General features: G+C 45.8%; 1 protein-coding gene across 2 annotated transcripts in view; it reads right to left on the bottom strand.

Annotated features, from left to right (window-relative positions):
- Positions 1-26,659, bottom strand: part of ARFGEF2 (ARF guanine nucleotide exchange factor 2) — a 100,657-nt gene extending 73,998 nt beyond the window's left edge. Inside the window, exons 1-6 of one of the 2 annotated variants that reach the window (XR_014315368.1) lie at positions 26,324-26,656; positions 13,584-13,614; positions 12,845-12,968; positions 5,186-5,332; positions 4,084-4,263; positions 3,165-3,399 (exon numbers count right to left, since the gene is read on the bottom strand). Coding sequence is in view for 1 of the 2 variants with exons in the window: in XM_082744783.1 (XP_082600909.1) it covers positions 3,165-3,399; positions 4,084-4,263; positions 5,186-5,332; positions 12,845-12,968; positions 13,584-13,614; positions 26,324-26,444 (838 nt within the window). In the remaining variant the exon portion in view is untranslated. Of the gene's footprint in view, positions 1-3,164; positions 3,400-4,083; positions 4,264-5,185; positions 5,333-12,844; positions 12,969-13,583; positions 13,615-26,323 lie in introns of both variants that reach the window. The other variant, XM_082744783.1, reaches the window with a different exon arrangement.
- Between the last annotated feature and the right edge of the window lie 1,260 nt (positions 26,660-27,919).

Here is a 27,919-nt window from a genome sequence, read left to right as displayed (position 1 = left end):
ACGGACTGACTATTGATTTATCAACTTAGGATAAAAACCAGTAAAGGGAAAGAGATGTTCAAGTCTATTGTGAACTGTCTGCATCTATGCAAATTTCACTGGGAGGCAAATGATCCCAGGAAGGCTGTGGGGAGGGTTCTCAGCAAATTAAATAGGAAAATGTAGGGCGCCTGGGTGGCGCTGTCAGTTGAGCGTTTGCCTCCTGATTCTGGCTGAGGTCATGATCTTGGGGTCCTGGGATCAAGCCCAGTAGGGTTCCATACTCAGCGCAGAGTCTGGTTGGGATTCTCTCTCCCTTTCCCTCGGCCTCACCCACTCTTGCACTCTCTCTAAAATAGATAAATACATCTTAAAATCAGTCAATAAATAAATAGGAAAATATACGTCGAGTGCCCAGTTAGCAAACATGGTGCCTGGCACAGTGACTGGCTAGTTAGGGGCAGTTCTAGGATGTGATGACTATAGGATGGACCCACAGAAGGGCAGGGTGTGCTCTCCCCCATCACAGAGGCCCTAAAGCCCAGGGCCCTCAGTGGGCCTCAACAGCCTGGACTCCAGCCCAGGGCACCATCTCCCTGCGTGGGCATCTCCATCACCTGCCTCTTGGGCTATCCTTCCCGCTCAGCTTCCAAGGCTGCTCAACCCCTTCTTCTGAAGAACGTATTCTTTCTTTAGAGCTACATCTTGAGAACAAGAAGCCCCTCACTCTTTTTAAGGGTAACAGCACACCCATTATCTGTGGGTTTGCCATTGGTATTTTTAAAATTTTTTTATTTTATTAACATATAATGTATTATTAGCCCTAGGGGTACAGTTCTGTGTATCACCAGGTTTACACACTTCACAGCACTCACCATAGCACATACCTTCCCCAATGTCCATAACCCAACCACCCTCTCCCTATTCCCCTTCCCTCCCGCAACCCTCAGTTTGTTTTGTGAGATTAAGAGTCTCTTATGGTTTGTCTCCCTCCCGATCCCATCTTGTTTTATTTATTCTTTTCCTACCTCCCAACCCCCCCATGTTGCCTCTCAACTTCCTCATATCAGGGAGGTCATATAATTGTCTTTCTCTGATTGACTTTTTTTGCTCAGCATAATACCCTCTAGTTCCATCCACATCGTCGCAAATGGCAAGATTTCATTTCTTTTGATGCCATTTGATGATTAAAGGCAGTCTGATTCCCACATTCTTGGGAGAAGCCTTGCAGGGGGCACCAAGCACTGGCAACAAAACCCACAGCAATATACTAAGTACAAATCACTCTTTTACAGCAGAATTTTAAGTTACTGTGTTTCCGCAAAATGATCTTTTTAGAAGTCAAGTTTTCTTCCCTCATTCATTCCAAAAAAATGTATTTACTGAGTGTCTGCCATGAATGCTGGGCACCATGCCAGTGTTGGGAATATAGTGGTGAACAGAGTGGTCTAGAGCTCCTCCCAGGAATAAGTAAACATAAACTCTTCAGTGGTCTCAGGTAGCAATAAGCGCTATGTAGAGAAGAAAAGTGGCTGATAGGGCAGAAATGTGGGAGCTGCAGAGAGGGTGATCAGTGCGAACTGAGAGACATGAAGATAAACGTGGGGGTTGGGGTGGGCATGAAGTGCAGAGGCACCAACAGCAAGCACGGCACTCCCAAGGCACACTGTGTAGTCAATAAGGGGGAAAGAAGTGTAACGGGATGGGGGGGCAGGAGTCAGGTCCGGTCACAGACAGCCTCGGCCTTGGAAGTCAAGGGCTGGGCGGGCAGATTTCACTGTGAATGGGAAATTACCAAAGGGCTTTACGCAGAGGGGGGGTCTGTGATCTAATTCATGCATTAAGAGATCACTCTGGCTGCCACAGAGGAAATGGGCTGTAGTGGAAACACCAATGCAGCCAGGGAGACTCGTATTTTTTTCCGCACAGCTATGCTTACTATGTACCAAGTGTTTAAATATTAATGTTTATTGACTGATCATGGCCTGATAAGGGTTACAGTAAAACCTGGTCCTTGCTCTGAGAGTTTAGAAAGTGAAAATGGCGACAGATCTAGAGGATGGGCCAGGAGTTTCTGAGCACCTTCCCTGAGACACAAGACCTCAGGACTGAGGACACAGCAATTCTGCGCTCACCCAGAGACCAGGACCATTTTTGGTGGCAACTTTCTCTTTTGCCCTTCCCTTGAGTAAACTGATCTGGAAAAACCTTCCAGCAACAGCACTTGGTCTGTTCCTGTGTATGCCATGCACGCTAATAATGGAGGAACAAAAGCTGCTCACACACATGTCCTCTCACAGAACATTCTACCAACATAAACTGTTGTCAGTAATGACAGAAGAGATGAGGTATAAAGACAGATCAGGTATTTCATGTAGACCAAGCAGCTAGAGTAAAGATTTACTGCACAAAAATCACTTGGGAAGGGACAGTTCCCCCAAAAATACGAATTTGGGAACTGATTCATACAACCTGCCCAGGCTCATACAACATGCCAATGTTCACACAACATGCCAACATTCACATAACACACAAACATTCACACAACATGCAAACATTCACACAACATGCAAACATTCTGAAATAATCTTATTATAATCCAATCTGCCATTTCTTGCCTAATGTTTCATTTACTTTAAGACTACATTCAGGTGTGGGATGTCTTCACTTAAAAAAGCAAACAAAAACACGTAACGTACTAGGTCACCGGAGAAGAAAACAAAGCTATCTGTCTGTCCATCTGTATGTCCGCCCACCTTCCCGCCTTCTTGCTCCTTTCACAGATGTCTGTGAGTGGCCACTAGCTGCCAGGCCATAAGCAAGTACAGAGATCCCATGTATATATGACAGAGGGGGTCCCCTTGACCTCCTTGGGGCGAGAAGACAGACACTGAGTGACTAACTACCCAAACAATTAACTACAGGGAGATAACCCAATCCGAAGCCACCGCACGGAGACTGGTGTCAAGAAGCCAGAGCTTGCTGCATTCCAGACACTAGTTAGAGAAAAGCACCCAGCCGACACGGGACAGCAGACACCCTGCTTTAGGGGCTGTGCTCCTCAAATGACGAGCAACGGGGAAGGGGAAGGCCCAGAAAGAAACAAGCTGTTACCCCTTGAACCGCCCCTCAGCCACAGATGGGTCCCTCGCACGGCGGGAAGATGAATAGTGCCCAGGGTGTACCTGATAGTGATGCGCCTCTTTCTCTGGGTGCATCTCCATTTTCTGAGCTCACTTTTCCAGAACCACTGCTGGCATGTTCGCCGTTGGTTAAATCTGTCTTTTCGGGAGTCGTTGGTTTGCTCTGTGCCTGGCTCTGCTTCAGATGACTGAACTTTGGGGACACTGTTGCAGCTTGGATCACAGGGGACTGGGGTTTTGACGGGATTGGTCTTTCCAATTCTCTGGCCTCCTGCAACTACAAGGCAACAAAAAAGGGATTCAGTCTAAATGCTCCCCAGCACTGGGGTGCCTGGCTGGCTCAGGCAGTGGAGCCTATGACTCCTGATGTCAGGGTTGTGGGTTCGAGCCCCATATTGGGTATAGCAATAACTTAAAAATAATAAAATCTTAAAAAAAAAAAATAGGTCCCAGCATTTTGAGAAGGACCAGAAAATTTGCCAGCCTGAAGGATAACGTTTTAAACAGAAGGGTAACATTTTATTATTTTTTTAAAATTTTTTTTTTTAAAGATTTTTTATTTTATTTATTTGTCATAGAGAGAGAAGCAAGAGCAAGCACAGGCAGACAGAGTGGCAGGCAGAGGCAGAGGGAGAAGCAGGCTCCCTGCCAAGCAAGGAGCCCGATGTGGGACTCGATCCCAGGACGCTGGGATCATGACCTGAGCCGAAGGCAGCCGCTTAACCAACTGAGCCACCCAGGCGTCCCAGAAGGATAACATTTTAAAAAGGAAATAAATTCCTTTGACAAACTCAAAGCAAAATCTGAATGCTGATTCCAAAACCCAAGCTAGATTCTTTCTCTGCTTTTTAAAGCAAGAACAAAAACAGAATTCAGAGGAAGAAGGGATGCACTTTAAAATGAAACTGTTCACACACTGGGCGTGCCGTGCCCACAGCAGCTGATGACCACCACCACTCACCACTTGGTTTTCCATGCGCGTGAAAATGACGTTCAGCATCTGAGTGAGGGTAGCCTTGGCAGTGGTTTGATTGATGAGATTTTTGCTGGCCAAATAGATATTGTAACATGTCCTGACTGTCTGCAGGATAGTGCCCTCATGAATTTCAATGTGTGGGGATGTCACCGCTGTCAGAAGAGCCTAAAACAAAAATCCACAAGCTTCACCTTCACAAACGTCCACCTGCCTCCCATCCTCCCACAGCCAAACTTTTCTAGAGGGTTTGGCTTTGTTTGGTTTGGTTTTATAAATGGTAAGAAGATGGCTCTGCAAAGCAAAACTCCCTATTGCTCTGAGCTTAAAGATAATTATTAACCTATAAAATTCAAATTATTTGTCATAATCAAGTTGTGTTGAAGAGGACTTTCTATCAATATACTTTTTTAAGAGGCAAAAACACAGTTCTCTCAGAAGGGAAACCGCTTTATCTTGGTCTCACTTATATTAATCATTGAATAGACAGGTTTTGATAGGCAGTCAATGTCCCAGTTCCCTGGAGGGTTTTCAAGAGAGGTTCAACGGCGGCTAACAGGGAGCCATCCCGCACAAAGCTAGCACAGTCAGGACTTCAGATCTGGAACGTTGGCTACAGCACTCCCAATCCTGTTCTCCCGACAAGAAGACAGTACTGTCACACACCAAACCACTTCTGGCAGTGGAAATGGAACAGGGAAATGGAATGGGGGAGGGATGGAGCAGGACAAGAGGACAAGGGGCACATCGGGGTAAGATTATCCAAGACCCACTGAGAAATGGCAGACCCGGAATCCAGGATTTCAAGGAGAAAAGCCCAGAGGATTTCAAGCCCACTCAATTGCCAAGCAATTTACATTGTTATTAGGGCAAATGTTTACTTTGGAAACACACCTGGTTCCACTTTTCTTGTCTCAGTCTGTGCTAATAAATTCTGACACTTAACAAAAGATCTAAGCGACGCTAACACTCTTCTGCTTCAGCTCAGGACCACCTGAGACAACTAACACATGGTAAATCAGAAACCCAAATTCCCAAGGGAGACTAGCTTTCTTATTCAAAAATCCAGACCAGGCCAACAAACAAATACCTTAATTATTTGTAACTGAACTCCTTCATCGGTCTGAGGGCCCTGAAAACAGTTGCAAATGGTTTCCACGATCCTGTCGATGAGCCGCTTCCCCGGGGCTCCACTGTCAGGGGCATTGCCAGTGATGTGCCCATATGCGATGAGTTTCTAAATGCAGAAAGAACAGAGATGAAAGGTTTCTGCCTGGCCAGGATTGAGGCTGCCCACGGCAACAAAAGACAGGCAGTAGTAAGCTTGGCCTTAACTTCTGGTTCCCACAGACCCCTCGGCTCCCCTGGGGCATGGCAGGCACAGCCACCCTATGGCTGCAGAGTTCACCCCCCTCCCACTCTCCCACATCTCCCACGGCAGAAGAGCCCCAGGCGAAAGCTTATCCAGTGGAACAGGCAAGGTGTAGAACAGTCACAGGTACACAACCACTAGTGTGAAAAACTGATGGCCTAGGGCGCCTGGGTGGCTCAGTGGATTAAGCCGCTGCCTTTGGCTCCGGTCATGATCTCAGGGTCCTGGGATCGAGTCCCACATCGGGCTCTCTGCTCAGCAGGGAGCCTGCTTCCCTCTCTCTCTGCCTGCCTCTCTGCCTACTTGTGATCTCTGTCAAATAAATAAATAAAATCTTTAAAAAAAAAAAACAAAACTGATGGCCTAAAAGCTATACATAACGGAGACAGGAAGTAGGTGGTGGTTTAGAGAGAACAGGGTAATGGTTGCTGATGAACCCAGGGTTTCTTTCTCAGGTGGTAAAGATGGTCTACACTTAGATTGTGGGGAATGAATGCACAAGTTCGTCAATGTACAAAAATCACTGCCTTGTATACTTCCAATGGGTGACTTGTATGCATGTGAATTATATCACGAGCTGTTAAAAACCATACATATGGGTGTTTTTTTTCTTTTTAAAAGGAAAGATACATAAGAAACAACCCATAATGTGTTTTGCTGGAGGGCGAACTCAATCGTGCACTTATGTTATCAAACGTGTGTCAAACCAGTGGCGGAAGAAGTGGAGGGCTGCCTGGGCCACGCCTTTGTGGTAGGGCTACTGACTGGCTTGGACAAGTACTGCCTTTCCGAGGCCTGTGCCATCTCACTTAGGACCTGGATTTCACCGTGGAGAATCTGAAAGTTGGAAAGGAAGTCAAAGGTTAGGGGCAGGCCACGTCTCAGCGTCACCTGAGGGAGCCCCTGACAAACACAGACTCCCAGACCTCAGTAAATCAGAACTTCTGGGGGACAGCCTGGTCATCAGTGTTTTTCTCCAAGCTGTCCAGGTTATTTTGAGAGTCGACCAGATAAAAGAATCACTCTTCTAACACAACCCCTCTAGGATATGTGAATTTGAAGGCATCCTCTGCTTCCACTGACTTAAAGACTCTTTTAAAAATGCTGTTCTGTTCTCTGTTCTTTATCCTCTTTGGTTCCTAATTTGTCATCTCCTTGCTTCTACATGCACAAAGTGACATATGGGCCTGAGGTTATCTACGGTGCCACCACCACGATGCTGGGAAGACCTGACGCTTCACAGAGGCCCAACTCCATTTCTCAACAGCTTTCCCCCCATCATTATTAGCTCGGGAAGCACCACCATCCAGCAAGCAGAACAAGGTGGGTGAAGAGAGAGTGGCTGAGGCCAGAACCGGATCCTGCTAAACTGGGTGACTGAACGAGGAGGAGAGGTCTGCGCACCCTCTGCCGATCAAGTCCAATCCAGAGGGCACCAGAAGGGGCAAGGGATGGGAGCAGGGGTGCGGAAGATACAGACAGTGGGGACGGTGCTGAAATGTGTTTCTGAAAAACAGCTCAAGATGCCCTAAACTACCTCAATCCTCTCCCTGCTGCTGGACGTGCAGGCTTCTGAAGCAGGCAGTGCTGGCTACCTGGTAAGTGAACTCTGGTTTTTGACATTGCTTATGCCTTACCCCTAATGGTGCACAAGCCCGTCTGGAGCACCAGATTATGAGTGGGATGGTTCTGAACTCCTAAAATGTGAATGTTGAAAAATAGGCCCCTTAGAACCCAGCAACGATGTTGCAAAGCAATGACAGAAGTGAACTACTATTGAATTCAAATATGAGAAAGGACTGGAAGGAGTCTCTCTCTTCTACAGGCTGAGAGCACCTGCCCCTTCAAGTGGGACAGGGTTTTAAAGTGGCTTTACTCCCTTGTCTGCGCAGTGACACAGGACCAGAAGAAAGCAGAGTTCCTGCATCCTTGGGTATTTCTACTTCGGCTCTCTTACACCTCCTTGGGCCAGATATTGGCCTGGGCACTGGAGGTACAACAGGGAATAAGACAGTCCTTCTTCTCCTGGAGTTTGTATTCTCCAGGGCAGGGGCAGACCAAAGCCAAAGGTCCTGGCTGGGATCTCCAGGGCCCTGTCTGATTTGTAGACTCTTAAAAAAAAACAAAACAAAACAACAACAACAAAAAAACAAGTTGCAGTGATAATGCACAGCATTATCTCATTTTTGGAAAATAAAAACTACGTGACTGTGTATTCTTGTAAATGTACAGAAAAAAGCCCAGCAACATAGCTGAGGTCCAGCAGCGTGCTTGGCAAGCTCCCTTGAGGAAAGGGCTTTGCACAGTGAGTGGCGTGGAAAGTTACTGGCAGGTTTAAGGATTAACATGATGTGGTACATTCCTAAAGGGCCCCTCCAGTTCCTGCATGGAGAACTGCCTGGAGGGCCACAGGAGTGGGAGCAGGGGACCAGTGAGGCTACAGCAGCTGTCCAGGAGGAAGACGCTGGTGGCTTGGACTCTGGGAGGATGACATGGATAAAGGGTAGAAAATCCTGCTTTATTCCTTGTTGATGGGATGAGATGGGAAAAGGGCAGAGGAGGGAGGCCTCCAGGCAGCTGGCTCACGGACCTTATGTCCAAGGAGGCTGCCTGCACACGGATGTTCACTTTACTCTATTTGTCAATGCCCCTCTACAGGAGAAGAGCTAAATAAAATGATGGCATAACATACCATGTATCAGTCAAAAGGATGCACGCAGCCATACAGCTAGATCTTAAAAATGCTGTGGAAAGCGAAAAGCAAGCTCCAGAACACCTGAAACTTATATACCCTTATATGTCAACTACACTCCAATGATAAAGACTTCTAAAAAATTATTTTAAAGAGAAGTATTGAATACATAATGATGAAGAGTGTAGATATGGGAGAAATTGTGAGGGTGAAACATGACTGACTTGTGTCTGAAAACCCTCATCATATTTGGTCCTCGTCATCGCCTATGGAGGCAAATGGCACTATTGTCACTCTATGAGGATTCCGGACTCCAGAAAGGTTAAAGAACTTGTCCCAGGTGTCTCAGTGACATGTTAAGCCAATATATAAATGCTAAGCTATCTGTGACCTGCCTGTGCTCTTTAGCCTTGACTTATTTTCCTCCTTTATGGACAAGAAGTTGTATTAGGTTGGGTCATATGAAGTTCCTGATATGTTTTTCACTCCATGAGAATGACAATTTCATGTGGTTCAACCTAAAATATTATTAAAATGAGAAATTCCTCATATCCAACTAACATTCTAAAGATGCAAGTAAATGAGGGAAACTTGTCAAGTTCATAAAATAAAAATCTACCACCCACAGGCAAGAAAAAAAACAAACAAGAAAGGAAAAAAGCAGATGACCTGACAGGCAACTGAGCTTGGGGCTAGTGGTCTAAGGGATTTCAGCCTTATTGTGAAGTTCTAAAAAAACTTTTAATAGAAATTGTAGCATATACAACTTTTATACAATTATGAATGGATTTTACAATGTACTTTAAAACCCCAAAGTTTTTTAGAAATAAGAACTAAAAGATAATGCCTGTGGTATGAACAAAGGACAGATGAGACCAGTGGTTTCCTACAGCCCTCACTGGGACATAGAAAGAAAATACTACAATTCTATTCTTATTTTTTAAAATCTTTTTAAAAGTTCTATTTTTGTATGTTTATAATATATGTAATGTAATAGTAGTACAAGTATATAATGTTACCAGTGAAGAAATACGAATACATTAGAAGGCTATTCTCAGAAAAAATCTGGTTACTGACATATGCCCAGGGAACTTGGAGATCACGCACTGAGTAAGGCGAGACAGAACCTAATGCTCCTCCCCTGGGGGTGGGTTTGGGGTGGGGGAAACGTGTGGTAGACCAGGTGCTGAAAGGAAGGAATAAAGAAAATCTTTATCTTTTGGTAGAAGTGAGCTGCAGGAGAACTCTCGAGGTTTCTCTCAGTGGGAAGAGGGAACTCTAAGCTAACTGTGTTCCAGACAAACCAAACCCATAGCCCCTCTGCCACCCCATCCCCTCTCCAAGCTCAGAGAAGGATGCCTTTAAATGGCCAGAGTAGAACATGGATGTGCCTGCACTGGCTTCAATTCTGCTCAAACCAACCTTTGCCCCTGGACACTGGCCTTCCATTTCCAAGACGGAAGTCACCTCTCCCACACTGGGAAAAGCCGGTCGAGCAGGCTTGGCAAGGACAACGTCCAAGAGCAAATGAAATTTTCATTCAGGATTCCAGGGAGCGCTGGGTCACTCTCTCATGTCGTAAAAAGGACGACACAGCTTGCATTTTGTATAATGACCAAAGAAATCTGAGTATACCTACTACATCACAGAGAACTTCTAATCCAACCAAAAGAAAAAAAAAAAAAAAAGAGCTAATCTTATGTTGTAGGCCTCAAGACACTCTCATATTTATAGCTCAAATAAGGACAGTGGGCCGAAGCAGAGCAGGATGTCAATATTTCTGTTCCAGAGTTCCAAAAACAGACTATTTCCAGGAAAATATAGAACATAAAATATCAACAGCACATTTTTAATCAAAGGGCCAGAACCACAGAGTAGCAGTTAAGAGTAGTGGTCAGCAACCCTTTTTCTGTAAAGAACCAAATTTTTAGGCTTTCTGGTCTCTGTTCCAATAACTCAACTCAGCCGTAGTAGAGGGAGAACAGCCAGAGATAATAAACAATGGGCACAGCTGTTGCTATGCACTGAAGTGTTTGTGTCCCCCTGTTCCTGTGTTGAAGCCTGGCTCCCAATGAGATGGTATTAGGAGGCAAGGCCTTTGGGAGGTGATTGGGTTTAGGTTAAGATCACAAAGGTGGGTCTTCATGATGGGATCAGTGCCCTAGAAGAAGAGAAGGTAGATCTAGTGTGTTCTCTCTGCAATGTGAGGACACAGCTGACAACACTCAACCGTCTACAAACCAGGAAGAGCGCTCTTACCAGGAAATGAATAAGCTAGCACCCTGATCTTGCCCTCTCCAGCCCTCAGAACTGAGGGAAATAAATATCTCTTGCTTAAGCCACCTAGTCTGTGGTATTCGGTTATATTAGCCTGATTAGTTTCCAAAAAAACTTTACTTACAAAAACAGGTGGCAGGCCAGATTTGGCTTATAAATGTAGTTGAACAAGCCCTGGTTGAGAATTCAGACGGTGTTGGCCGAGTTCTAGATACTCACCCCATTAGACCACTTCCTGGGCAGGGGGAGCTTGGTAGGGCTGGTCACTTTATTCTTTATTTGGAATTCTCAATTTCAAAATGAGGATGAGAGTTAAGTCAGTGTTGCTGGGAAGATTAAACATGATGCTATGGACAGAGCATTGAGCACAGGGCCCAGCACAGGCCAGGGACTCAACAGCCACTGTTCTTAGTACATCGGTAATGTTAACTGTCAGCCCCAGCTTCAGAACTAGACTGTAACATGAGAAGAAAACAACTAAATTTAAACTTATGCCAAATTTCCTCAGAAAATTTCACAGCAACAAATATTTTAGGATGGAAGGAGGACTTGGGCCTGCCATTTAAGAATTCTTGGCTCATTATATGTTTCACATAGGACAATCTGTACAGAATTATATTGAATGAGAAAATAGCTTTTCATTTGGAAGAACTGCTTCTGTGAAGAAACTGTCACCAACTTTCAAGTACAGATATATCAAAGGAGCAAGATTAATAGAGTAAATATTAGACTGGAGATGCCAAAAACGTGGCATGCCCACCGCCACTTGGCAGCCTGTGCCTCAGCAGACATCAGCAATCGATCACTGTACTTCCTCAAGAAACCCAGATGACACTTCAAATAGCTTTTCTTTTCTTTTTTTTAAGATTTTATTTATCCATTTTTATAAAGAGAGAGTGTGCATGCCACACAAGCAGGGGGAAGGGCAGAGGCACAGGGAGAAACAGGCTTCCTGCTGAGCAAGGGCTCAAGGAGCCTGATGCGGGACTTGATCCCAGGACCCCGGGATCATGACCAGAGCCGAAGGAAGATGCCTAACAGACTGAGCCACCCAGACGTCCCCAGATAGCTTTTCAACCCAGCTTCTGAGCAAACATAATATAGAACCTATTCACTATGCCTGTTCTAGAAAGTACTGGTAAATTTATCAAGCTTTTTCCACTGATGTGTAGGTTTCCTGCTGCGGTTAAGGATAAAAGTGAGGTAACCAGAAACCTCAGGAGTAGATCTTAAAAAAATATATAAGAATGTTGGACCAGGAATTAAGAAACCCAAGTTGTAGCCCTGTTTTTGTCTTTCATATCTGCATTATTACTGGACAAGTCATCTTAACTTCTCTAGTTGCTTCCTCATCAATCAAAGGTAACTTATCACAAAGTCACTGTGGCTCTCACATAGTCGATCCTTATCATTCCCAGATCCTGTATTTGCAAATGTACCCATTCAACTAAAATTTATTTGTAAGCGCCAAGTCAATACTTGCGGCACTTTCGCAATCATGTGTGGACACACGCAGAGCAGTGAAAAAAAATCAAATCACTTGATGCACACATTCTCAGCCGAGGTCAAACAATGAGACACTCTATCTTCTGCTTTCAGCTCTTCTACTGGGAGCAGTATCTTTTCTGTAGCCTATTTCCTGCCACTTTTAATTTTTTTTAATTCTTTGCTTTTTTGTCCATTTCATTGTTTGGTGATTTTTTTTGCCATTTAAAATGGTCCCTAAGCACCATGCTGAAGTGCTGTGTACTGTCCCTAAGAGCAAGAAGGCAATGATATGCCTTTACAGAGAAATTACATGTTAGGCGAGCTTTGTTCAGGCACCTGTAACACTGCTGCTGACTGTAGGTGTTAGTGAATCATTAAGATATAGTAAAGAAGGAGTCTTTAAACAGAAACACACAAAGAACAAAGTTATGTATTGCTTTATATATTGATCAGCTGATGAACATGCTGACACCAGAGGCTCACAGGCACCTTATCCTGTATTTCCTGTGGGAACAATGGTTCAGTATATGCTTATTCCACATTCACAAGGTCTTTAGAGAATATTACCACAAATGATGAATAGTGATTATGTCTATTTCTCTATTTGATATTCTGAACTTTAGTACCATCAAGAAAGAGGTGGCATAGAAATATTGCACATGCCCACGTGTACCCCCATTTCCAACTAATTCTAAGGTTTCAGTTAGAAAAACATACATAAGAGAGTACAACAAAGTACTTCCAGGGGAACACATTCTTGTTCTGGCTGAGGAGGTCGGACCCCTTACCCTTCCCTCCCTCATGAAACTTCCAAAAAGAACACGCTCCCTCCTCCATCAGCCTGGAGGCACAATCCTCTGCAAGGACCGCCAGTGGCTTGGAGAAAACCCTCTTTACACCACCAAGTTTCAACACGGTACCTGCAAGCAGTCGAGGGACGTGCTGACCACCCGTGGGGACTTGGACTGGCAAGCTAGCTCAAACGGAAGGAAATACTTGTCAGCTTCAATGAAGTTCGCCTTTGGTGGTGCGGCAGCGCCAAGCCTAGGGAAAAAGCAGAAGAGGGCCAGAGAGGGGAAGTGAAAAAAAAAAACAAAAAATCTGCTTTTCCTATACCTCTAACTTCCCATCCCACTTCCCAGTGCCCCTAAACTGCGTCTGCAGGGTGAGAAACGGAAACACATGTGTTAGGACAAATGCCCAAAGTGTCACAGGCAAAAGCAAGGTCTCTGATTAGCGAGCTATGTCGACAGCATCCTGGACTGAATGCTGACATCAGCCATGTTCTGAAACACGACCAACTGGCTTTTTAACTATGAAGACGAGGGGCAGCCACTTCCAGGGCAAGCTGTCTTCCTGCCCAAGGAAGCAGGACATACAGGCCAAGGGTTTTGCCTCGCCTGTCAAGAAAAGCTACAGCAGCATGAACTTGATCTACTTTATCCTTTCCTGAAAATGTGCAGTTATTGGGTTGGTAACCTACTAACCTAGCATCTGTTCAAACACATCCAGAGTCCTGCCCTGTGCTGGCACTGTGCTAGGAGAGTGTGTGCCACCTGGGAGCTATGAAATATGAGAGAACATGCACAGAAAGGGGTCCCCACGGCCACTACCTACTCCCTTAATACCATATTTCAGCAAGGAGAAGAGCTTACTTACCTCTGCTTTTCTATTTCTGCTTTAATTTCATCTGATGGGGAAGAAAGAAAGCCATGTTAGGAGCATGTAACATTTATATGAAAGAAAACTTTACTGAAAGATACTTAGAAAATATTAAAAAGAATGTTTATGAGCTTTTAAAGAATGAAATGCTGATATGAAATAATAAAAAGTGACAGTAATAATAGCTAACACGGACATAGAAGTTACTCTGTGTTAGGTATTGCTCTAAGTACTTTACATACTTTTATTTACTTAACTCTCCAAACAATCCTGTGAGGTGGGTGGTATTTACCTCCATCTTAAAATGAGCAGGACCTCTCAACCGAGACACTACTGACATGGCGACCCCAGGGAACAGGTGACCCATGGGGCAGTCCTGTGCTCTGTAGAATGTTCAGCAACATCCCTGTCTTCTACCAAACCGGGTGCCAGGAGCAACCTCCTGCAGTCTGGAAAACCAAAAATGTCTCTAGACATGGCTGATAGTCTCCTGGGGCAAAACTGCCCCAGCTGAGAATCACTGATTTAGATGAGAAGTTATAGCAAAGAAAGGTCAGGTGACTTGCCTCGTGTGATGTATCAGGAACTAGGGAACCAGAATTTGAACCCAGGCATTTTGGCCCCATAGTCCAATGTTCTAACTATTTCCCCATTCTGTAAAATATATGTTAATGATAGCTACCACACTATTATGGTCATGGAATAACATTTCAACTGTGTAAAAATATGTACAGAAGATTGGCAACAAACAGAACAAAAATCTGTGTTAAGAAAATGACTATTTTTTCTTTTTTCACATTTTCCATGATAAGCATATATACTTTGTTATTTTTATAGACAAGGTTTTTTTAACCTAAAAATTTTTTTTTAATTTAATTAAAAAATGTTTAAAAAGATTTTATTTATTTGACAGATAGAGATCACAAGTAGGCAGAGAGGCAGGGAGGGAGAGAGAGAGAGGAAAGGAAGCAGACTCCCCAGTGAGCAGAGAGCCTGATACGGGGCTCGATCTCAGGACCCTGGGATCATGACCTGAGCCAAAGGCAAAGGCTTTAACCCACTAAGCCACCCAGGTGCCCCTTTATTTAAAATTTTTAATTTTAATTAGGTAACACCTAAAACTCTACCATCTTAACCATTTTTTAAATGTACAGCTCAGTATACTGACTGCACTCATACTGTTGTGCTAAAGCATATGTAATTTTTATGAATTAATTAAAAATTTTTTACCACGGAGATTATAACAACTACCCAGTAAAGGTTATAGAAATGAAGTGTCATTATTCACAAATCACAACCTCAAAGATTTGGTCTCATTTCCAGGGGAACAAGGTTCTGTGCCCTGGAAACAAGAGAACACTCCATCCAGATACAGAGAGAAGCCTCCCCACCCCTCCATCAGATGTACTCCTGCACACTGGGCTCAACATATTCTCAAAGCGCCACTGAAATAAGTCTGCACTGTATGCGATGTATTTAGATATCTCCAAAAGGGCAGCCTTTTCATAGTCTGTGGAGAACCAGTGGTTTGGATATGGCATTCGTTATCCCAGCAACACAGTTTGGTAATTACAAATTTCCTTTTCTTGGAGAACTCCTGTTTTAGACCAAGCTAGGAAGTGAACACTGAACCAGATAGACTCACTAGAGGTGGCAATTTCTAACCTTCAGGCCAAACCTCCAATGTCTTCTCACTACACGCATAAGAAACACCCGGATGATTGATATCGAGTGTTTTGCTCGTGGACCACCAGGGCTGTGACACATGGGGTCTGTTAAAGAGAGCTCTGTGGCATAGTTCCTTGGGACAAGAATCCACTAAGGAAGTAGCTGCGGCTTCCTCTAGCGGAGGCCCCCAGGCTGTGGGAAGGGCCCAGGAGGCTGACAGCCAAGCCTGTAGAAATCTACATCCATAGTATCAAGGCCATGCTCCGTGATTAAGATCATGTCACCTTGTGCCACGCCAAAAGGGAGCTGCTGCTCAAACTCCAACGTAAGGTTTCCTTCCAGCCATGGTTACTCTGTCAGAGTTGAGATGTTCACTGTATCTGAAGCAAGGAGGCTTTCACTAGAGTCTGTGCTGGCCTCTGAGCTCCAAAATAATCTGTTCTGGAAGGTCACCGGCATGAACTCACCATTGGCTAAGGCACGGTCTGACCTATAGCAGGTGGCCAACAAATGAGGTCTCTTGCTCTTTTCTTAAAAAAGGAGCCAGAAATAGTGCAAAATCTCTAGTGCCATAGACAGAACCAAGCAGAGCCAAGGAGAAAAAGAAAATGAAGGGCACGTGCCCACTCGATCCTCACCACAACCCAGGAAGGCCAGAGCACTCTTGTACTGTAACTGTAATATGGCTGAGGACCCCAGGCACACACACGTGAAGTCACCTGACCACCATCATAGCCACCAAGTGCTACTGCGGAGTCAGGATTCACACCCAGGCTGTCTGCTCCAGAGCAATACTCCAGAACCCCTCAGTGAGGAGACAGAGCAGGAGGATGGGTGAAGGAAGGGGAGCATATGGTAGGGCACGCCTGCTCTGGTTTATCACTTCACATTTTAATGGGCACTGCTCTCCCAATAGCCAGCTGGGCAATCAGCAGTCATAAATGAGCAGGCTGGAAAGCAGGGAGACGGGAGTCGGGTGTGGCAGCTTCCACTGAAAAGCAGCACTATCTTCCTAGGAAGTACTTTCTGGGCATCGCTGCTACCTATGAACCCTAGTGTCAGACCCCCATTCACCGTGACTTGGCACTGACCTCTGCTCCACGCCCAAGCTGAGTCCAACAGCCACCTTCACCAACCTCAACATCCCATCACCGATCCTGTTGCCCAAAGTCCCTGCAAACCTTCAACTCTCCACCACACATCTGACCTGCTACACACCTGCCTCCTATACAAACCAACGCTACCCTCAATTCCTTCACTTCCCTGCCAACATCCTCCTCGCCTGCTCCAAGCCAGGCTGGCGTGGCTGGTCACACTTGGAACCTGGTCCCTATGTGTAACTGTGGCACTTCCAGCTCCTTCCTGTTCCATACTGTCAATCTCCTTTCCTTCCAGATGTCCTACTCAACTGACCTCAGCAAGGCCTTTCTTTGGCCTGTCAGATCTTGACGAGTCCAACACGTCAGCTTTCCCCAGTCTTCAGTTTCCAGGGTGGGTTCCATTGGCATGACCATTATCAGAATGACAGGCAATCAATAGCCATGACTTTGACCTTTAATTTCTGGCCAAATCCCAAACTTAGATTATACTACCATCTCCTTTCGACCTGTCTCCACCTAACAACCAGACCTCTGACAACAGGGCAAGTTGGTAGGGCTAGAGAGCCATAATCACCAACCACAAACAGAACCCTAAATCATGCCCGGTGAGCCCATCTCCTCTGCCCTCCACAGACGACTGCATGTTTCTCTGCTCTCCTCAAATCCCCCACCTTCCTTCCTAGCCATCCCCCCTCTTCTTTACTCAACCCATGGGGTGATCTCCTATTTCACTTACAGATTAGAAGCGGCCACAAGGAGACCTCCTCAACTTACCACTAGAGAACCTACAAATTGACCCCGTTCTGTACCAGCCCCCACTCCCTCCTGCCAGAAGACAGGGTCCAATCCCTCCACTTCTGCAGTCTCCATCCCTGCCTCTTGGGAACTTCATGCTCTCCGTTCCATCTAGAATGGGATAACTTTTCACCGTGCCGCGCCACCAGCACTACCCATCCGCGCTACTCCAGCTCTCACCTACCTCCCACCCCACCTCTTTCTTCACACAGCAGCCAGACGGACTTACTTCAAATGTAAATGAGATCACATCTGCTCAAAACAGATGATCCATAACCCTTATAATATAAATCAGATTACACCTGCTCCTTTCCTCAAAACTTCCCACTGGCTTCCCATCTCACACTGAGTAAAATCCAAAATCTTGACCTTGGGCTCCAAGCGTCTGTAAGATCTGGCCCCCGGCCATCCCTCTGATCTCACCTTCCACCACCCTGCCCTCCAGCCCGCTGGTTGCATGTTCCAGTTTCAGGGACTTTGCAATCCCTATTCCTGCTGCCTGGAATGCTCTCCCTCCCCCCAGAGAGCCGCATGGCTCCCTTCCTCCCTTTCTTCCTTCAGTTCACTGTTCAAATGTCACCTTCCCTCACCACCGAAAACTGCCATCTCTACCGGGCCCCCAGAATTCTGTATCTCCTCACACGCTTTACTTTTTCACTTCACTCTGGTTTATTTTTCCAATCTCTCTTCACAGTATTTACTGCCCTTGACATATTATTTGCTCATTTGTTATCTGTCTTCCCCAGGACAACAGAGACTTTTGTCTGTTCTGTTCACGGCAGAATTTCCATCACCCAGGAATTCCCAGGCAGAGTAGATACTCAATATTTGTTGAATGAATGAACTGTCCTTTCTCTTTCCTGCATTATTTAACCTCTCACTTAATTGGCTCCCTTCCCAAGTTTCAGCCTCTAAAGAAAGAAAAACTAAGATAAAAAAAACTTTTCAAGATCCACTCTCTTCCTCCCCTTTACACTAAAGCCAAACTTCAGCAAAGAGCAGTCCACACTCAATGCCTAGTCCCTCACCTCCCACACAGGCCTCAGCCCACTCCGGTCTGGTTTTCACCTTCACCACACCCCCAAAGCAGCTCAAGTTAAGGTCACAAATGACCCCCATGTCTCTCAATCAGATTGGCATTTTGCTACTCTCCATCTAATCTGACCTCCCTGCAGCATTTGACCTTACTGGCCTCTCCCGCCTTGAAATGTTCTCTACTTCTGCCACCATACCCACACATTTGCCCGGGGCCTCTGTTTCTTGCCCCAAGTCCTTCCTACTGCCCTTGCAGACTCTGCCTCCTCTGTCCAGCCAGGCAGGCAGTGGCTCCTGCGGCCCCGGCAGACCTCCTCTGCCTCTCCTTCTCTGCCCACTCTCTCCCTAGGCCACCTGATCCTCAGTTCCCACCGAGGCTCTCTTCATTCCCAAATCATGACTTCCAGCCGAGGCCTGCCTTGTAAACATCAGTCGTACCTCCAGCCACTGATGACGCCACCTGTCCGACCGGATGCTCAAAGGCAGGGGCGCCTCAACACATCAAGTCCCAACTGAGATCAACCTCCTGCCCCACCTTTCCCCAGATGGTCTCCCCACAATCCCACCTTACAGAACAGCCCCACCATCCATCTAGCTGGTGAGTACCAATCCTCTTCCTTACCTAATGTTCTTATCCAGCCCATCAACAGGTTTTGCCAGTTTCACCTTCTGACAGGTGGGGAATGCATTCACTGTCTGGCTTCTGTCATCACCACTCAAGTCCAGACACTAACATCTCTCACCTGGAAGATGGTAACTACCTCCTCTTTGCCCCGGGGCCATCCCTCTGGTCTCTCTCTAAAATATTCTCATCACAGTGGCCCAAGTGATCTTTCCAAAATACAAACCTGGCTATCCTGTCACCTTCTCCCCTGTTCAGAACTCTTCAGTGCTATCTTGCTGCTTTTGATCTGAAAACGAAACGCCTCACCAAGACAACCTTGGGGTCCTGCATGGTGGGGTGGGCCCTGGCTACCCCTCCAACCTTATTCTCAAACACTCTCCCCTCTCATTTACCATGCTCCAATCACACAGCGGCCTCTTTCAGTTTCTCTCATCATTTGTTGTTGTTTTTTTAAAAATTTTTTAAAATTTATTTGACAGAGAGAGAGAGAACTCACAAGGAGGCAGAGAGCCCCATGCGGACTCCATCCCAGGACCCTGAGATCATGACCTGAGGCGGAGGCAGAGGCCCAACCCACTGAGCTACCCAGGCGCCCCATTGTTGTTGTTTGTTTATTTATTTATTTATTTATTTGTCAGAGAGAGTGAGCACAGGCAGACAGAGTGGCAGGCAGAGGCAGAGGGAGAAGCAGGCTCCCTGCTGAGTAAGGAGCCCAATGTGGGACTTGATCCCAGGACGCTGGGATCATGACCTGAGCCGAAGGCTCAACCAACTGAGCCACCCAGGTGTCCCCCAGTGCTCTTTTTTTAATCACTCTTTTCTATTCTGAGATAACTGTCAATTGATATTTTAGTTTCCTTAACAGTTACACGCCTCCCTGCCACAGGGCCTTTGTACATGCTGTTCCCACATGCTGCCAAAATGCCTCTCACCCCAACCTGTTTAATTCTTATTTATCATTCGGATCTCAAGACTTCCTCAAAGAAATTTCCCTACTCTTTTGTTCACTCCCCTGTAGGCCCAGGTTTCTCTCCTTCACAGGACTTTTTAGGTTGTTAGTATGCTCAAGAGGATGTGATCATTTGAATACGCTTCTTCCCCATTAAGTGCAAACTGCATGAGAACAGGGTCCTTGTTTGTTTCCCTTATAGCATGACACCAAATGTGACACCCAAATAAATATCTTCTCAGTGAAAGTCACCCTTGTTTAGTCAACAAACAAAAGGACCATATAAATAACAAATATGCACTGACCGCTCCCTGGGACCAAGGAAAAATTTAAGAATTTAACAGCACAAGTAGGCCGTTCTCCCCACAAATCTATAAAACTTAGTAAAATACCTAATAAAAAAGCTAAATGGCTTATTTACAACCAAGACAGTAAACTGAAAGAAGCTTCTTATAGGAAGACTCTAGGAAGGAGTCAAGGTTTTCTAAGATAACCTTGCTGGAAAGACAGTCAAGTGTTTTCCTGGCAGGCCCCTGAAGCCTGGTGAAATTGGTGAGAACTAAATACAGTTCTGAGCTATTTATACAGGAGACTCCATGTACTTGCTGATTAAGTACACGTTTTCACAAGTCCGCTCTTTTCCATAAAGAATGGTCTTACTGTTTTCCCCAGCACTGCTTACAGAGTCTCCCCTGAGATTTACAAGTACAGGACAGAGCTCTAAATTCATTCAACTGCTTGCTTCACCGGTGTCGAAATGTCAGAGATTAGCAAAAATGTCCATAAACCAACTTATACAGGAGGCAGAGAGAAGCAAGCATTCAGGTCCTTCTCCTCTAACTAGGGTAACGCCAATGCCTCTGGATTTTAGCAGGTCAGCTGTCAGGCTCCGGGTATCAGTGACTTGACTGCACCCTTCACCATAATCCTGGGACATCGGTATTACCACTTTTATCATTTCAGGAAACCAGGGCTCAAAGAAGCTAACTTGCCATCCCAGGATCACAGGACTAACCAAGAAGCAAAGTTTCCAATTCAGCTCTCAGTGAATTTTCTGCCAAACCAATAAATAAATACTTTTCAGTGATCAAAATCCAACTTTTAGATAGATGCTGCTTCTAGGCAGAAGACCCTCTCCTAAAGAATCGTCATAAAGCTTTCCAACAAAAACGAATCTGTCAAGGTCCTGAGCCCTGGTATTTCACAAAACCTTAATCTGGAGCATGTGTAAACAAAATGTCTAATCAAGATGCCAGAATTTGCTAAAATTAAAGGCTATTCTGTATTTCAACAGAAGGCTTACTTTACTTGCCATGACAATTTAGGGATTTTTATTTTTATTTTTTGAAGATATTATTTATTTGAGAGAGAATGAGTGAGAGAGAGCATGAGAGAGGAGAAGGTCAGAGGGAGAAGCAGACTCCCCAAGGAGCTGGAGCCCGATGCGGGACTCGATCCTAGAAGTCCGGGATCATGACCTGAGCCAAAAGAAGGCAGTCGCTCAACCAACTGAGCCACCCAGGCACCCCAATTTAGGGATTTTTAAAAATATTTTTTAAATTTTGCACTTAGGTTCTTCCTAATGGTGAGAATAATTATTTTGAACACATTAAAGAAAAAAAATCATCATCAAATGGAGGACAAAGTGATTCACTTTTTATCATATGGATGTATAAATGTTAAATTTTTTTTGCACATTAATACACAACTAAGACTTATGAATGTATTCTCTCAATTGGCTCCTTCCTAGTGACATTTAAACTAGTTCAAGTTTTTCCTACTTTAAAAGAAGGAGGGAAAAAACCTCCTAGGATCCACATCACCAGCCTCCCCTTCACACCATGGCCAAACTCTGGGAAACAGCTGTCTGTGCTCTGTTTCCCCACCTCCCACGCAGGCTTCAACCACTCCATGCTGGTTTGTACCTTCACTGCATCACCTCAAGAGCTCCAGCTGGCATCACCGAGGACCCCCATGCCTCTGAATCCCATGTAGGAGACAGAGAAGCAAACTAAAACTGGATTTTACGATTTCTATCTCAGAACAGAGCACGTGTTAGAGCTCTTTCCCATCTGGCTGTGCAGATGTGGGCAAGATGTCCTCTGAGCCTTGGTCCCCCCTTTGCCTGTGGCACCCAAAGACAGACACCAATACAACATCACAGGAAACCGGGGCAGTTTCCGGTTTTAGAATTAATCAAAGGCAGTTTATTGCGAATGAAGAGAGTTGTCCTAAATCAGAACACTTCATAACTGAAATGAAGCTTATGGGACTTAAGCTTTTTATTTATTTATTTATTTAATTTGGGGGGGGGGGGGACATAAGCTTTTTACCTTCATTTATTTCTTTCCATTAGTCCCTAAGTTAAAGTAAACCAAAGACATATGCAGCAAAAAGATGCAGGAAAAAAAGCTGTCATCTTCTTGACTAGAGTCTTCAAATACACCCCAAAATTCAACTACAGAAAATATGGTCTCACTTCTTATCAAACGTTTTACTTAATGAAACCTCAAAACCTTCCTGCAGTGCAACTGTTTAAAGACTCGGTCGAGTATGCTGTATACACTTTCATTTGGAGAAGCAGTGCAGCACGACAGTAAATGGTTAAGATCTTAAGATCTGGCTCTGGAGCCGGACCGCCAGGGCTCCGTCCTGCATCCATGGCTTACTGGCTGAGTAATGCTGGCCAGCTTCTCTGGGCCTCAATGAGGATAATAATAGTAAGAACTAAACTGCATGTAAAGCACATGGCATTGTGCCTGGAACATAGAAAAGCTTAGTACATGGTAGAGAGCAATAGTTATTATATAACATGTGATTTTAAAAACTGACTCAATTGGTTAATAAATGATGTGTCAGGGTAGCTTCATCATGGTAATAAGTGTTCCACTCCGGTGAGGGATGCCAGGAATGGGACAGTCTGTGCATGTGTGGGGGCAGGGCCACATGATAATTCTCTGTACCTTCTGTGCAACTCTGCTGTGAACCTAAAACTGCTTGAAGAAAATCTATTTTTTTTAAAATCACTGTTTCATATGAAAACATAAATTATGTTTACCATTTTTCTATTTTCTTGATAATGACTAAGAATGACACCTACTCATTATAGAACACTCAGCCCTTGCTTAGCAATCCGTACCGATTAAGTTATTAAGTATGATATTGGATCTCTTATCAAATATACATGAAAAGAATACCGTTAGAACAATTTAGTTCTAACGCTTTCCAGATTTCCGGACAGATTTTTCCATACTCAACTTAAAAACCTTTAGATTATCTTGTCAAGTCTCCAAACTCCAAGTACTATCATTTAAAGAGGGATCATGAGAGAAAACAGCCCTGAAGACAGTTATGAAAGGGAGGTTTTAGTGCTTTTCACAGGTTTTCTGTGCCCCGATGGAGGGCCAAAAGGTTCAAGATTATTAATATACATCAAAGCTTCGTTAACAAGGTAAAGAGCAACAATATCGCTGGGTGATGAATCCTTTTACAGGTTATTTAGATATCTCCAGATAAAGGTGGAAGGACACAGTCTCCTAACTGGGCATTCTGTATCTGCGCATTTGGCATTCAGTGCAGATAAACCACTGAGATTACTCCAAACCTGTCCATCCCAATCACCACTGTTTTTACAAGGGACAAGCCCTGTTTTCATTGAACTTAGCAAGTTAACGTTCCAATAAACAGAGCCTCCTAGTCGTGTAATTACATTCTTATTTATTGCATCTACAAACCACATAGAGCAATAAGTCATTCCTAACTGAGGAACCCATGCAGGTGAAGAACACCAAGCTGGAGCGCTCAGTTTCTGTGACGTGTGGCAGCTTAAACTAATAATAAAAAACAACAGCAAGGCTTTACAGAGCAACGACTGACTACATGCCAAGTTCCTTAGAAATGTCAACTAACTTCACCTTTATAATAAGTCAATGAGGAAGGTATTAATACCTATCCAAGACCACAAAGATAAGAAGTGGAAGGCAAAGTGACTTGAACTCAGGCAGTCTCGAGTCCAGAGAACACAGTCCTAACCTCTGTACTTACGATGCAGTCCCTGTATCCCTGATCCTGTCCCACAGTATCACAGCTGCTTCCTCTAAGTGCTCTCTATCATCTAAGCATTTCAACTTTGAGCGGTCATTTACGGTTCCTCTTATCAAAATGCATGACAATCTACACGTGGTAATCTCTAAAACGCCAGCCACACTGCAACACTTCTTATACACAAGCTCATGCTTAAGCTTGTTCCTGCTATTCTGGGCACAAGGGATGCAGAATGAACTATCACCGTGTACTTTGATGTAGGTTTTCTATTGCTTATAAATAATAGCCATTTCTATTTAACAGCAATGACACAATTACTCTCTTAAAAAAGACGGCCAGTTTAGCTAACGCTGTGCATAGGTTCCCTTGTAATAGTTCCTATTAGCCAATTTGATGGCAATGATAACACACCCTGTCTTTTGGTTACTCATTTAACCTATAGCCAAATTACTTTTTATAAAGCTCTTTGTTTGTTTAAGATTTTATTTATTTATTTATTTATTTGAGAGACAGTAGCATGAGCAGGAAGAGGCAGTCAGAGGGAGAGGGAGAAGCAGACTCCCCCGCTGAGCAGGGATCCTGACACAGGGCTCAATCCCAGGACCTGAGCTGAAGGCAGCCACTTAACCAACCAGATGCCCCATATATCAGTTCTTTCTTACAATTCACTACTAAAACATTGAACATGCATTCCACAGTTTGGGTTGGAAAAACCTGAACCCCTGAACAAAGATATGATGCAAAAGTATCTAACAAGCTCTCACTGTTTTGACCCTTTATGACCCATAAGACAATTTTATAAGTAGGTTCCAACAATGGGATATACAGTTTGATGAAAATCTTATGTCAGGTCTTCTGAAGGAGGAATGAAAACATCTCTGTCAGATTACAATTTTTAAATTTCTGCAACAATACTCTTAAAGTAATATGGAGAGGCGAGAATCCAGGCAGATTTGAAAATGGAGTTATAAGTATTGGGTTTTTGTGTAACAAACTGCTTTGTAGTGCTTATCCTGCATTCCTGATAAAACAATATCCAACAGTTAGCCTTGATTTTCTGAACAGAAAAGCTTTACAAATCCAAATCTTAGTAAATTCCTCCAATTGATCCTGGATTTCACAGGACTAACATCTAAGCAACAACCACCTCTCCATTAATAGTTCTTGACCCTTGAGGGAGCCTCAGACCCTTCTGAGAACCAGATGAAAGCCATGGACCTTCCCCCCAAGAAATGCAGAGTTCACAAGCTCATCCCTAGGCCTCAAGAAAAGAATTCCAGCACTATACCTCATAACAAATGTAGTGAGAAAAGTTATGGCAACTCTCTGACAGAAAAATCAAATTTTCCATTTACTCAGTCAATTTGCTAGGAAAAAACAAGTCTTTTTACAGATTCCAAACCAAAGGCATGGGAAGGGGGGGTGAATTAGCTTGAAGCTAGCCCTGGGCAAATGTATTGATCCTAACTGCGCTGAACTCTCTTCTCCAGAAACTCCACATGATGGGTACTTCTTGCCTTTCAGGACTCAGCTCAAATGTCACCTCCTCAGAAAGAATTACTTTCTTGACAACCTATCAAAAGCAGTCATCAGGCCCTCTTTATCACATCTTGCTGTTTGACTTTCACATAAGTATTTATCAGTATTCAAAAACGTCTCATTATTTTTTTGTTGTTGCTTCTCCTTTTAGAGTATAATCACCACAAGGGTAAATACCTTGTCTGTCTTGTCCCCTACTGTACCCTCAGTGCCCATCACAGAGCCTAGCAGACAGTGGGCATTTGATAAATATTTCAATGATCAAAACTAAAAGATAGCATGTTGATGTTGTAATCAACTACCAAGGGTTTAACTAGCTATGAGTTAGAGTTCTCATCCTCTTTCCGCAATCTGTGGGTCCATTCAATCAACACCTACCACGTGCCAGGCACTACTGCAGGTGCAGGGGTCCAGCAGTGAATAAAACAGACAAGTCTCTTTGCCCTCACAGACCCTCTATTTTAGTGAACTGCCCGCAATAAGGAGATCTCTTGCACCTATCTAGGAAGTGTAGAATATGACGGAATTATGGGAGAGCCCCAAATGAAAAGAAAAACATTCTCCAATCCCGGACTTCGAAAGCAAGCCTCAGGGGTTTCCCTAAACCAGTTGAGCAGCTCTTCCCACCTGCTCTGCTCACGTGGGGAACCCTAACTAGAAGATAGCAAGTAAAGAAAAAACTTGGGGCAAGGGCTTCTGCTTCTGAGGGTGGTGAGGGGGAGGAACCAGGAAACAGGACGGCAAGGAGTCGTGGCAAGAGCCCTGGGCTGGGAAGCTGGAGAGCTAGTACCAGCTTGTCACTAACTTGCTAGGTGACCTTGGGCCAGTCCCGAGCTGCCAGGGCATCTGCTTCCCCCGGGTATCATAAGAGGGCCAGGAAGGTGGGATTCGAGGTCGGGGGAGGTGGAAGCCAGGAGGCCGGGCGGGGTAACGGCCGGCGTGGGGAGGCCGGCGCGGGGCCGGGCCGGAGCGGCTCACCCACCGAGCGCCACCTGGCAGGCCCTGCGCAGCTGGGAGTGCTGGGGCCGCTTCACCTCCTTGTCGGCTAGGATCTTCTCCAGGGCCCGGGACACGAACATGCTCTTGGTCTGGCTCTCCTGCATGGCCCCGGCCCGGCGGGGGCTGGCAGCCCCGCGGGCGGGCGGCGCGAGCAAGCGGGCGAGAGAGGCTGCGGGCCCGGCGTCCCGGCCAGCACCGGCCGCGTCCGTCCGCGCCGCCCCGTCAGGAAGCTACGCCGCGGCCCCACGGCGCCGCCATGTTGGAGCGCGTCACGTGACCACGTGACTGGCGGGGCCGCTACGGCCGCCGCGCGTCTGTCGACCCCGTGACCTCCTGCGGGGCGGGGCCTGCGGCTGGGGGTGGGGCCCGATGGGCAAGGAGGGGCGGGGCGAAAGAGAGGAGTGGGGAAAAAGAAGGTGGGGTAGGCGAGTGGAAGTGTAAAAAGGCTGGAGGGGACGGGCAGGACAGGAGAAGGGGGAGAGGGAGGACAGGTAGGGAAGGGGGCGATTGGAGGTGAAGGGCTGAGGGGAGAGAGGAGGTGGGAAGAGGAGAGCTCAGGAGAGGAAAAGAGGGGAAAGGAGGTGAGGAGAAGGAGAGAAAATACGGGGAGGAGGGGACATTGGGAGAAGGGAAGAGGAATGAAATGGAAGAGGAAGTGGGGTGGGGGAGAAGTGTGAGAGAACGGCGGGAAAACACGGAGGGAGAAGGAGAGAGGAAAGGAAAGGAACGGGTGGAGGGAAAGAGGAGGTGAAGCGAAGGCCGGAGGAGAAGGGGTATTCATGGACGCTCTTAGACACAGGGTCTCGCAGTGCCTGTTTGCGGGGTGCACACCCTCCGCCCCACTTCCCGTCGCAGCCCTGGAGCCCAGGCCCCGCCATCCAGTTCAGTGAACTGTGCGTTTCGTGCCGCCTCCGTGCACCTCCCTTCGGAGTGTGTCCGTCCACGTTCATAAATCTGTGGTTCTCCTCGGTGGTGTGCATGGGGCAGGGGTGTTAGGGGCGTCTGACAGGAAGAAACGGGGATCAGCAGTGTCCCACAGTCTTCAAGTGAGTGTAAGGAGACAAAAGTCTGGCCGCAGGGCCCCTTGCCTTCGATCCCACCGCCAGTGATGTCACACCCCCTGCATCCCTCCCAGGGAGCCTTGGTGCTGAGCAGGGTTCCTGCAAGGACAGTGTCTTTCTTGAAAACCCCAGCAACTTCCCAGGCAGTCATGCTCAAATGCTCTGGTCTCAGCTCAAACATCTCAGGAGGCTCTCCCTGACCGCTGGGTGTACAGGAGCCCCCCCCCCCCCTTGAATGTGTTTTTACAACACTTTCTGGACTTATGCACTTACCGACTTACATGTTGTCAGACTAGGGTATAGGCTGCAGAGGGTCAGCATTCTCCCCAGGGCCTGGTCCAGAGCCAGGTAGAATGCTTCATGGCCATAAATTCCATAGGTGTAGTGCAGCTTTGCAGCTCTTCTCATCAGGAAGTGAAGTTTGTTTCTCTACCCCCTTGGAGCAGTTTTGTGGCTTGTCTTGACTAATGGAATGTGGTGAAAGTGAGCCTGGGCAGCAAGAGGCCTCAGATGCTCAG

The sequence above is a fragment of the Mustela nivalis genome (genome assembly GCF_964662115.1).
Source record: "Mustela nivalis genome assembly, chromosome: 8".
NCBI lineage: Eukaryota > Metazoa > Chordata > Mammalia > Carnivora > Mustelidae > Mustela > Mustela nivalis.
Note: the sequence above shows the minus strand (reverse complement) of the source record. Positions and strands in the feature narration are given on the sequence as shown.